This window comes from Benincasa hispida, chromosome 4 (assembly GCF_027475165.1).
Source record: "Benincasa hispida cultivar pf3 chromosome 4, pf3_genome.v1.1, whole genome shotgun sequence".
Lineage (NCBI taxonomy): Eukaryota > Viridiplantae > Streptophyta > Magnoliopsida > Cucurbitales > Cucurbitaceae > Benincasa > Benincasa hispida.
In genome coordinates this window covers 70,062,059-70,074,682 of record NC_143481.1, presented here as the reverse complement: position 1 = coordinate 70,074,682, position 12,624 = coordinate 70,062,059, and the positions used below count along the sequence as shown (strand labels likewise).

General features: G+C 40.7%; 1 protein-coding gene across 1 annotated transcript; it reads left to right on the top strand.

Moving 5' to 3' along the window:
• Window positions 1–261: 261 nt before the first annotated feature.
• On the top strand, window positions 262–1,792 carry LOC150036923 (uncharacterized). Its single transcript, XM_090313273.1, has 4 exons — window positions 262–388; window positions 583–911; window positions 1,099–1,258; window positions 1,374–1,792. The coding sequence occupies exons 1-4, from the start codon at window positions 262–264 to the stop codon at window positions 1,790–1,792; spliced, it is 1,035 nt and encodes a 344-aa protein (XP_090169399.1).
• Window positions 1,793–12,624: the final 10,832 nt, after the last annotated feature.

Sequence of the window (12,624 nt, the reverse complement as noted above, 5' to 3'; positions counted from 1 at the left end):
AAACTCCTTTGTATAGAGTATCCTCGCTCGCATGTCTAATACACGAATGGTCAGGATCAGACCATTTGTAGCACTTTACAACACTTGTAACACCTACAAAGTGAGCCACACTCGTGTACAAAACGGGTGGAGAATGTGCATCAATTTCCAAAAGCTCAACGAGGTAACCAAGAAAGATCATTTCTCTATCCCTTTTCTGGATCAAATGGTGGAACGGCTCGCTGAAAAACCATTTTTCTGTTTTTTTTTTTTATGGCTTCTATGGATTTTACCAAAGCCCCATTGCCCAAGAAGACCAGGAAAAGACCACTTTCACCTGCACTTACGGTACGTATGCCTTCAGAAGGATTCCATTTGGGTTTTGCAATGCCCCAAGTACATTCCAAAGGTGTATGATGAGTATATTTTCTGATTTTATAAAAAAGTGCATAAAGATGTTTGTAGATGATTTTACAGTTTACAGAGAGTCTTTTAAGGATTGCTTGCATAATCTTATCTTAGTATTGAGACAGTGCATTGAAGCTAACCTTGTTTTGAATTATAAAAAGTGTCACTTTATGGCTTCTCATGGGATTTTTTTAGGACATCTAGTTTCTGAAAGGGGAATTGAGGTAGACAAAGCTAAGATAGATGTTATTTCTTACCTCCCCTATCTTACATATGTTAAGGAGATTCATTCTTTTCTTGGTAGCAAAGATTTCTATAGGCGTTTTATCAAGGATTTTTTGAAGTTGGCACTACCACTATCAACATTGCTTCAGAAGGATGTTCCATTTGATTTTGACAGGAAGTGTCAGGAGGCCTTTGACACTTTAAAGGAGAAGCTGACCACCACCCCGATTTTGCAACCTCCAAGGTGTGACGTACCATTCGAGATCATGTGCAATGCTAGAAATCTAGCAGTCGAAGCGGTACTAGGACAAAGGGTCGACAAGAAGAGTCACGTCATATGTTTTGCAACAAGGACCCTGAATCCTTCCCAGATAAATTACACCACGATAGAGAAAGAATTTCTGGCTATCGTCTTTGCTTTAGATAAATTCTATTCTTACATTCCTGGTTTTCCTGTTACTTGTGCATTGGATGATCCTCCTTCAGGAAATCAATTTGACTATCAAGGATAGGAAGGAAGCAGGAAACTTAGTAGCTGACCATTTGAGCAGTATAGTACAAGAGGAGGACCCTGAGCCTGTGCAAAAGGATTTTCCAAACGAGTTCTTCTTCCAGATTGCTGAAATGGTTAATTTTCTGGTTATCGGTAAGTTCCCTTACGACATGCCTAGTTTTAGGAAGGCCAAATTAAGGAGTGATTCAAAGTATTTTGTTTGGGATCCATCATACCTTTGGAAGATTTGTTCTGACCAAATCATTAGGAGGTGTCCCAGATGAAGAGTTTGAGTCTGTTCTTCCATTTTGTCATGAGATGGCCTGTGGTGGGCATTTTAGTCCTAAGAGAACTGCTAGGAAAGTTTTGGATAGTGGGTTGATTTGGAATTCTTTGTTCGCTGACTGTTTTGCATTTTGTAAGTCTTTTGAGAGATGTCAGAGATCAGGATCTTTGTCTAGGATAAATGAGATGCCATTAAATTCTATGTTGGTGTATGAAATTTTTTATGTGTGGGGTATGGATTTCATGGGTCCCTTTCCTTCTTCATATGGCTTCTTATATATTCTTTTGGCCGTTGATTATGTTTCAAAGTGGGTTGAGGCAATCCCCACTAGGACTAACAATGCTGCTGTGGTTTCAGGTTTCTTAAGAGCTAACATCATTTCTAGGTTTGGCATACCTTAAGCTATAATTAGTGATCAGGGTACTCATTTTTGCAATCGAACCATCGAGGCACTCAAGAGGAAGTATGGAGTTCACCATTGGGTTGCCACTCCGTACCACCCTCAAAAAAACGAACAAGCTGAAATCTATAATCGTGCGGTCAAAAGTATCCTGGAAAAGACTGTCAATCCAACCAGAAAAGATTGGAGCATGCGCCTTAATGATGCTATTTGGGCCTACAGGACTACATTTAAGACTTTTATTGGAACAACGCCCTTTAAGCTTGTCCATGGAAAAGCATGTCATCTACCGGTTGAAACTGAGCATAGAGCATATTGGACTGTTAAGAAATGTAATATGAACTTAGCCCAAGGCCGGGAGGAGAGATTATTGGGACTACAGGAATTGGAGGAACTATGCTTGGAAGCCTATGAGAACTCAAGAATGTACAAGGAAAAGTCAAAATTAATACATGATAAGGGTCTCTTGAGGAAGGAATCATTAGCCATGTTTTTCCTAAGTAAACTAAACCCTAGGTTTTTAAAATATTCAAGAGGAGGAAAAGATATATATGATATGTCAATTCCACTAACATTACTCCCTTAATGTTAACATTGTGAGATTCATGCTTGGCCTCGTGGTGCCCTGGGAGCAGTAGATGCTTGTATTTATGAAGTGAAAATATGGATGATATACGTTGATGGAATTGTGTTGTGCACTTAAGTTTCCCCAACGAAATTCAAGTGTAAATTCCTCTGAGTTTCTTGGTAAGTCTAGGATCGAACACAGGGACTTGTGAAAATAGATTGCGTTGGTGATTTTTATGAAGACTTTGCGATAACCGGTTAAATAAATAATTTGTTGGGTTTGTTTTTTGCGTTGATGAAAAATAAATAACAAATGCGGCAGAGTTTGAAAAGAGTTGGTAAACAGAAGATGCGATGAATATACGGTGAATGGGTTGAGAAGGGTTTCGGCTAACACTCTCTAGAATGCGTTCATGCTGTGCAATCATGCAATATGCATACAATAGTAAACCACCTCTCGGTGTGAATACCACAGCTTCTAAGGCTAGAACGTATGCAATATATGCGACAAGTCTACAGGGTCTACACATAAACCTCTATTTCTATTTATGCGATGACAACATGACATCCACACAAATATGCGACCACATAATATCATTCCCATCTCTAGGATACATGCGATGCAGTTTGACAAATAGAGCTTATCTCTAAGTCCCTATCTCCTGTTTATGCAGTTCTAATCTTGCTCTCTCGAGTCTAGATTCTAACCTAGCTCTCTCGAGACGTTAGGTTCTTTCTTTAGACTCTCTCTCGAGTAACTCTAAAGGGTATTTTGCACAGCATAAAACAAGACAATCGCAAGCAATGACCTTCCTAGGTCATGTTAGCTTAGTTCTTCTCAACCCATTCGACTAGTTTAGCTACTCCTGCATATTAAGAGAGTGAATAGATATAGAAATAGAACTTCCATTGTATAGATATGAGGATGAAGTACAAAATAACAATTCAAGTATATAATAGAGATCCTGGTAGCAATCTCTTGCTGTCAGGCGTTTACACTGTTTCTACTCGTGCTCAAAATATAATCTCGCTCTCGTGAGAGTCAGCCCACTCTCTGCTCTTATGCCCCAAGGTTATCTCTCGAGTTTCCCTGAGCGATCTCCGGCGCCACCACTCTTCTCTTGCCCTGCCTTAAAATGGAAAGGCAAACTATGGACAGAGGCGTGAACTAAACGGTGAACTAATCAACTGGTTAACCCCTTCTCTGAAGAATGCCCTTGGTATTTATAGAGCATCCATGGTGAAAGGCGTCTTCTCTCTTCTGGTTGTACAGATGGGACAGCTTTAATTCCTGACTGATGCGCTGGATAATTGTCACCGATAAAGTTGAATGTACTTTGTGACCGTTATCAACTGTCAACTTAATTTGGATTTGACTGTCATCAGCTTTCTGTCCCATCGCTCTTAATTATCCTTTCACCCGGATGCGCCCACCATGTTCCGCTGACCAAGTTGTGGCGATCCTTCTTGGGTGAATGTTTGCGAGCATGATCAACGCAAAGCCTTGCGTTGAAATTGCGCTCGACCAATGATTTCCTATGATCGCAATCTTGCATTGCGTTAACGCATATTCTGCACAAAATACAAAGATCAACTGTTCTAATGTGCTGAATGCATGCAAACGCAATATTATAGAATTTATGCTTAATGGAGGCAAAGTAACATATTTCATTAATGCAATCCAATATTGTTTAAGAACTTAGCACTATGATAACGTGCATTTCTACTCGTTATCACACCCCCAAATTTAAATAATGATTATCCTCAAGCATAAGCTACAGATTCCTTTAGCAAGTCAACTGCAAAGTTCTTTTCCTAGATTTCTCAAGAATACTTCGTTCAAATCCTATATGCCAGAATTTCCTTAAGTCTTATTCAAGTCTCTTCTTAAAATATTTCTAAGACTTAGGGACTGCAAGCTTCCCGTTCAAAAGGACTTTACTCAATTCCGGAACATCGCATGATTTATTTCAAAAAGGAAATTTTCTACCGGGGTGTCAAATGATTTTATCATTGCACAAAAATTTTCTTCATTGCTATTTTTTCTGACCTTGCGCTGATCCGAGTGCCTTGCCTTCATTTTGGCTTGCCCCCACGGGTGTCTTGCATGCATCCAACTACGAGCAATGCACTCTTTCTCAGACTAAACTCATACCGATTTGGCAGTGGAGTTGCGGTCATTGATTTATGTGTTGATCCTGGTGACTTACTTTCGTTTTGGCTTGCCCCCACATGTGTCATGTGGACATCCAACTACGGGTAAGTGCCTTTCACAACTTAACTCAACATGGGTTTCCCATATCGTTGACAGTGGAGTTGTTATTCTCAAAAATATTAAACTTTAAAAAAAAAAAAAAAAGAAATAACAAGGTCGAAAACAAATACCCTACCACCAAATTTAAAATGCAGCAATGTCATCATTGCCAAAAGATTAAAATAAGTCATGTGATGGTCATAGAATGCGTTGTAAAGAGAGTTTGAAAGAAAGCTAGCAAACCCCTAACTTTTAGAAATATTTCATGAGGTGACTATCTTAAGACGAACTTGACTCTAATATATACGAAAGAGATAGAAGTTTATTTTTCATGATTGAAATCATACTTGGTGAAGAAACAAAATGCGGTAAACTACTAAATTTATCTACTGGTCAAATGATTGCGGTGATCAAAGAGGATGCGGTGATAAAACATTGAAAACTAAAATGCAATGTGATAGCGTAAAAATTGAAATAAAGATAAGGAAGAATACACCCCCAAATTTTTACGTCGATGCCCACATTGTGTTAACGCATCCATCCTTACGGCGATCTCTCTTCTTTGGGTTGCAATGATGGAGTGAGATGAGTACTTCGTCGCGTAACATCTCCGCAATCCAGTGCCTCGATCATTGCAAGAAAAACAAAGAGAGGGTCAAATTATTTTAAACAAAATAAAACTCGTTATCACATTTTTTTTTTTTAAATAAAGATGTGATAGTAAAATAAGGATAGATCAGGATTGAAAAGATGTAGTAAAAATTCCGAGTAGTGGAGAAGAGTTGAAGAATTGATGTTTCCCAAAACTTGCATCCCTGATGGGTTGTGATCATTTGATAATGCAGGGACCACCTACTTCCTTCTTTATTCAAAGTTCTTTAGTTCCACGGAATCCACTTGGCGATGCCAACCTTCTCCATGATATGCCTTTACTCGTTGCCTATTGACTTTGAATATGTTGGTTCCGTCATCATTTGATAATTCAACCGCGCCATGCGAAAATACTTGTCTAATTACGAACAGTCCGGACCAACGGGACTTTAGTTTTCCCGGAAGAGTCGCAGACGTGAGTTGAAAAGCAAGATCTTTTGCCCGACTTGGAGGTTTTTACCGCATATGCATTGGTCATGCCAGCATTTGGTGCGCTCTTTATAAATCTTCGCATTTTCATATGCATTGTTCCTCCATTCTTCTAGCTCGACCAGTTTCATTTTTCGTGCTTCCCCTGCCTTCTTCAAATCAAAATTCAGCTTCTTTACCGCCATAGTGCCTTATATTCCAACTCCAAAGGCAAGTGACACGCCTTACCAAATACCAGCGCATATGGGGACATACCTATGGGTGTTTTAAATGCGGTCCGGTATGCCCACAATGCATCGTCATGCTTTGTTGCCCAGTCTTTCCATGAAAGCTTTACTACCTTCTCAAGTATCGACTTAATTTCTCGATTGGACACTTCAGCTTGACCATTCGTTTGCAGATGGTATGCGATGGCCACTTTGTGGAGGATACTGTACTTGCGCAGCAACTCCTTTATATTGTGATTGATAAAGTGGGATCCTTCATCACTGATGATGGCACGAGGAGTGCCAAAACAAGTGAAAATATATTTCTTCAGGAACTGAGAGACTATCGCCATATCACTTGCGGCGCATGCTATTGCCTCTACCCACTTGGAGACATAATTGACAGCTAATAAAATATAGTGTTTACCATTCGAATGAAGGAATGGTCCCATGAAATCAATCCCCCATATGTCGAATAATTCCAGCTCCAAGATAGTGTTCATTAGCATTGCGTTCTTCCATGAAATGTTTCCTGTGCGTTGGCACCGATCACATTTCATTGCGTTGGCACCGATCACATTTCATTGCGTAGTCAGTCGCATCTTTGAATAATGTAGGCCAAAAGAATCCACTTTGCAAAACTTTGGCTGCGATGCACTGCCCTCCAAAGTGCCTATCATATAGTGAGTCGTGGCAGTGAGACAATATGCGTTGTTGAGTAGCATTTGGTACGCATAACCGAATAATCTGGTCTGCACCTCTCCTATACAGATTCAGCTCATCCCAATAATAGTGTCTGCATTCATTCTTGATCTTCTTCTGTTGATGATAGGTGTAATCTTTAGGGAATTGTTCACAAACCAAATAATTGACGATGTCCGCATACTAGGGCAAATCTTTTATGTGGAATAGTTGCTCATCCGGAAACATGGCACTCACCTCAGTCTCATTACGGTCAACTTCAGGATTTTCAGGTTTAGACAAATGATCTGCAACTTGATTCTCTGTCCCCTTTCGGTTAATTATTTCAATATTAAATTCTTGAAGGAAGAGAACCCATCTGATCAACCTCGGCTTTGTGTCCTTCTTTCTCATTAAGTATTTGATTGCTGAATGATCAGTGTGGATGAGTACCTTAGTTCCCAACAGATATGACCGGAATTTCTCCAACACAAAAATCACAGCCATGAGTTCTTTCTCTGTGGTGGTATAATTTGTTTGAGGAAGGTTCAATGTTTTACTCGCATATGCGATGGGATGCAAAATTGTTTTTCTCTTTTGCGTTAATGCTGCTCCCATCGCATACGCACTTACGTCGCACATCATTTCAAATGGCAATGTCCAATCCGGCACAATCAGTACAAGTGCGGTAATCAGTGCATCTTTTAAAACTCTGAATGTGTTGAGGCAGTTGGTTTCAAACTCAAATTTTCTTTCCGCCTTTAGCAACGCACTCAGTGGTCGTGCTATCTTAGAAAAGTCCTTGACAAATCGTCTATAGAATCCAACATGCCCCAAAAAGCTTCGCACAGCCTTCACGCTGGTTGGAGGAGGAAGCTTTTCAATTGCTTCAATCTTTGCCTTGTCCACCTCCAACCCATCTCGGGAGACCTTATGTCCCAATACTATGCCCTCCTTGACCATGAAATGTCCAAATTGAGCACCAGGTTCGTCTCTTCACATCTCTTCAGAATATTCTTTAGGTTGGCTAGGCAGACTTCATAAGTGTTCCCATAAACGAAGAAATCATCCATAAATATTTCCACGAAATCCTCAAGATAATCTGAAAAGATCACCATCATGCACCTTTAAAACGTGCTTGGCGCATTGCAGATGCAAAATAGCATGCAGTAAAAAGCAAATGTCCCATATGGGCAGGTGAATGTGGTCTTGTCTTGATCTTCCGAAGTTATCATGATTTGATTGTATTCGGCATACCCATCCAAAAAACAGTAAAAATCATTTCCTACTAGTATGTCGAGCATTTGATTGATGAATGGCAAAGGGAAATGATCTTTCTTCGCGGCCGCATTCAGTTTGCGGTAGTTCATGCATATGCGCCATCCAGTGATGGTCCTTTACGATATTAATTCGTTGTTCTCATTTGGGACTACCATCATTCTGCCCTTCTTTGGCACACATTGCACGGGGCTGACCCACATGCTATCTGCTATGGGGTAGATAATGTCCACATCTAGCCATTTGATAATCTCTTTCTTGACGACCTCCTTCATCGTAGGGTTGAGTCTACGTTGATGTTCAATTGTTGCTTTATGGTCTTCTTCAAGACTAATGTGGTGCATGCAGTATGCGAGGCTAATAACTCTGATGTCAGCGAGCGTCCAGCCAATTGCTCGCACATGTTTCTTGAGAATGCTCATCAACGCATTCTCCTGATCTTCGTTGAGCGCAGAGGAGATAATAACTGGCAGCTTTTCATTCTGCCCCAAAAATGCGTACTTCAAATGGGTTGGTAGGGTCTTCAATTCAAGTGTTGGTGGCTCCACCATGGAAGGTTGCGTTATTTTTCGTTCTTCTTTTGGCTCTACTTCTTACATTGTGATCATTTCTTCTTCTTTGTTTTTTTTTTTTTTTTGTTATGATCGTATTGCAGGCAGCAACGGATGCGTTGCCATCCTCTTCTTCATACTCTTCATCAGACTTTTCTTTTTCAATCAAATTCAGGTCATCATTAGAATCATGTAGGTCTTCTTCATCTGGAAACTTCATGGCACGGATTATATTAAATTTAAGCTTTTGTCTGTTGATACTCAAAGTGATTTCTCCTTTATGCACATCAATTTGGGCACGATCCGTTGATAGAAAAGGTCGCCCAAAATGATAGGCACATCTTTGTCAGCCTCATAGTCTAAAATGATGAAGTCAGCTGGCAGGATAAATTTGTCAATTGTGATCAGCACATCCTTCACCTTACCTTCTGGATGAACCAGAGATCTGTCAACCAGTTGGAGAATCACTGATGTGGGCACAAGTTACCCCACATTTAACTGTCTAAAAATTGACAGTGGCATCAAATTTATGCTGGCCCCCAAATCACACAAGGCTTGTTCAATATAAAGTCCTCCTATGGAGCAAGGAATGGTAAAGCTCCAAGGATCGCTCATCTTCGGTGGGATAATTGATTTGGAACTTTGCGTTAATGCCACCGTGGCAAACTTTCCAGCACCCCTCTTCTTAGTTACCATGTCCTTCAGAAACTTAGCATAGGTAGGCATTTCCTCAATGGCTTCACTGAAAGGAATGTTAGCATGTAATTGCTTTAACATAGATAAGAAGCGTTGGTACTGTACCTCTTCGTTTTTCTTCTTCCTTAGTCTCTGCGAGAAAGGTGGTAACTAAAATTTCACGGTTCCCGTTTCATTTGGCTTCGAGGTCGACGCAACCTCAGGTTCTACTGCTTCATATCTCTTTCCTTTTCTTGTGTTACCACAATCTAAGGTTCAGCTGCAATGGGAGTTGTTCGGCTGAGCTCCTTCTTTTCTCTTTCCATAGTCTTCCCACTACGCAATGTCACAACTTGACATGGCTCTTTACCTGATCCCCCCGGGTTGCGTGGAAGTTCGGTTGAACTTGGCAACGCCCCTTGCGGTCTACTTTTCAGCTCACTTGCAATCTGGTCCATCTGTAATTCGAGTTTATGGATGGACGTAGCCTGACTTTGAAGCACGGTCTCATTTTTCTCTATGTATTGCTTCAATAGGCTCTCTAGAGAAAAGGGTTGCGGTGATTGTTGTGAGCTACTTGCTTGATTGCTCGGTTGACCGTTGTTGCGTTGGAAGAATCCTAGTGGCCCTTCTTTTTGTGCCACAGGTTGAAATTTTTGTTATTGATTCTTCCAAGCAAATTTGGGGTGGTTCCTCCACCCGGGGTTGTAGGTATTTGAAAAGGAATTATTTTTTATAAAGTATACAGATTGTGGATTTTGCAGGCAATCTTCCATCGCATGCCCATCACCACACCATGCAGTGTTTTGACTGATTGCGTTGATTTCCCGCCTTTTGGTGTTAGGCTGCTGATCGCCATTCCTTGGATCAAATTCATCATTACGGTCATTTGGTTTTGTAATGAAACAATAGCACCGTTGTTTGCGTCAGAGTCTTTTAGTCTCAATCTCTAGTCACTCTCTCTCTAATCTTTAGGATATTCTTCACCTCATCATATGTTTTGTCAAGCAGACCACTAGCGGTTGCCGCGTTGGCAGCAGTCTACGAAGCGGGATTCAAACCATGATAGAAAATCTCCATTTGAAGGAAGTATGGTAACCCAATATGTGGACAATCCCGGACCAACCTTTTAAACCTCGCCCAAGCATCGCTGAGCGATTCGTTCATATCTTGTTCAAAATTTTTGATAAGGTTCCTTTGTCTTGCAGTCTTTGTAGGTGGAAAATACTTCTTCATAAATTTCTCCACTACCTGCTCCCAAGAAGTGATCTCTCCTGGTTCGAGAGAATAAGCCTATTTCCTAGCCTGATCACAGAGAGAAAATGGAAATAACGTTAGTCGAACTTCTTCAGCAGAGATGTTTGGAAACACAAAAGTATTGCAGATTTCAATAAAACTTCGGAGGTGAGCGTGCGGGTCCTCGCCACGCCTTCCTCCAAATTGACCTGTAGTCTGGATCATCTGCAACATCACCAGTTTCATTTCGAATCTACTTTCGTCGAGGGCAGCCTCATGATTCCTGGAGAGAAATCACAGAGGTTTGGCGATGCATAGTCCCTAATGGGACTATTGCGATCGTTTGCCACAAGAATTGGATTCGCAATGACATTATTATCATTTGGTGCTCCATTTCAAGGCTGCTCCGCCATCTCTTCTTTGTCTGATTGTGGTTGCTGTTGACGGTCTCTCAAACTTCGTCTAAAAGTCCTCTCAATCTCCGGGTCATAATTCGCCATAGATTGAGAGTCTGCAAAGAAATCACAAAAATTACCGTTAGTAAACTATCTTGCCGAAGTCCCCAGCAACGGCACCAAAAACTTGATGCTTATATTTATGAAGTGGAAATATGGATGATATGCGTTGATGGAATTGCGTTGTGCACTCAAGTTTCCCCAGTGGAATTCAAGTGTAAATTTCTCTGAGTTTCCTGGTAAGTCTAGGGTCGAACACAAGGACTTGTGAAAATAGATTGCGTTGGTGACTTTTATGAAGACTTTGCGATAATCGGTTAAATAAATAATTTGTTGGGTTTGTTTTTTGCGTTGATGAAAAATAAATAACAAATGCGGCAGAGTTTAAAAAGAGTTGGTAAACGGGAGATGCGATGAATATACGGTGAACGGGTTGAGAAGGGTTTTGGCTAACACTCCCTAGAATGCGTTCATGCAATGCGATCATGCAACATGCATACAACGTAAACCACCTCTCGGTGTGAATACCATGGCTTCTAAGGCTAGAACGCATGCGACATATGCGACAAGTCTACAGGGTCTACACATAAACCTCTATTTCTATTTATGCGATGAATACATGTGGAGACAGATACATGCGATATATGCGATGAATACAGGTGTTGTAAAGTGCTACAAATGGTCTGATCCAGACCATTCATGTGGAGACACGCGAGTGGGGGTGTCTTATACAAAGAGTTTGTATAAGACCAGACCACGAGATGATTAGTCTCTTTATATAACACCGTTGATAATTGAGACTTACATTTCACTAAAATGACCATAGGTGACATGACCCTAATCCTGAGTGTTTTGAGAACTCCTACCTATAAGGGCGGTCTTTTGATTAGTATGGGTGAGAGTGACCAGATTGCCAACTCAACAAGCCTACCCTTTGAGAATTTGTCTGAATGGGGAGCTGGGAACTCAGTTACCAAAGACAGAATGTAAGCGGATTAGCCTGAGAACTTGTGGATCAACCTAATGGGGTAAAACCTATAGGGTGTAAGTGGATCTACAAAAGAAAACGAGGTGTAGATGGAAAGGTCTAGACTTTTAAACCTAGACTCGTGGCAAAGGGTTATACCCAGGTCGAGGGAGTGGACTACGGGGAAACTTTCTCGCTTATTGTCATGTTGAAGTCTATCAGAATTCTCTTGTCCAGAGCCATATTTTATGATTATGAGATATGGCAAACGGACGTCAAGACTTCCTTTCTGAATGGTAATCTTGAGGAGACCATCTATATGACTCATCCAAAGGGGTTCATTATTTCAGATCAAGAGCAAAGAGTTTGTAAGCTTAATAAGTCCATTTATAGGCTGAAACAAGCATCAAGATCGTGTAACATTAGATTTGATAGTGCAGTCAAATCATTTGGCTTTGATCAAAACGTTGATGAGCCTTGTGTTTACAAGAAAATCATCAACAGCTCAGTAGCTTTCCTGGTGTTGTATGTGGATGATATCCTACTCATTGGGAATGATGTAGGTTTTCTAAATGACATTAAGAAGTGGCTAGTGGCCCAATTCCAAATGAAATATTCGAGAGAGGCACAGTATGTTCTAAGGATCCAGATAATTTGAGATCGTAAGAATAAGAGGTTGGCCTTGTCTCAGGCATTGTACATTGACAAAATGTTGATCAGGTACAGGATGTAGAATTCCAAGAGGGGTTTATTACCCTTCAAGCATGGAATTGTTTTGTCTAAGGAACAGTGTCTTAAGACACCTCAAGAGGTTGAGAAAATGAGACAGATTCCCTATGCTTCGGTTGTTGGAAGCCTTATGTATGCAATGTAACGTACTAGA

Excerpts from the sequence above, each read along its gene's own strand:
- LOC150036923 (XM_090313273.1), top strand. The coding sequence starts at position 262 with ATGGATTTTACCAAAGCCCCATTGCCCAAGAAGACCAGGAAAAGACCA. Across the intron at positions 912-1,098 it reads GAAATCTAGCAGTCGAAGCG|GAAATCAATTTGACTATCAA; the intron begins GTACTAGGACAA and ends ATCCTCCTTCAG. Across the intron at positions 1,259-1,373 it reads GGTTAATTTTCTGGTTATCG|GAGGTGTCCCAGATGAAGAG; the intron begins GTAAGTTCCCTT and ends CCAAATCATTAG.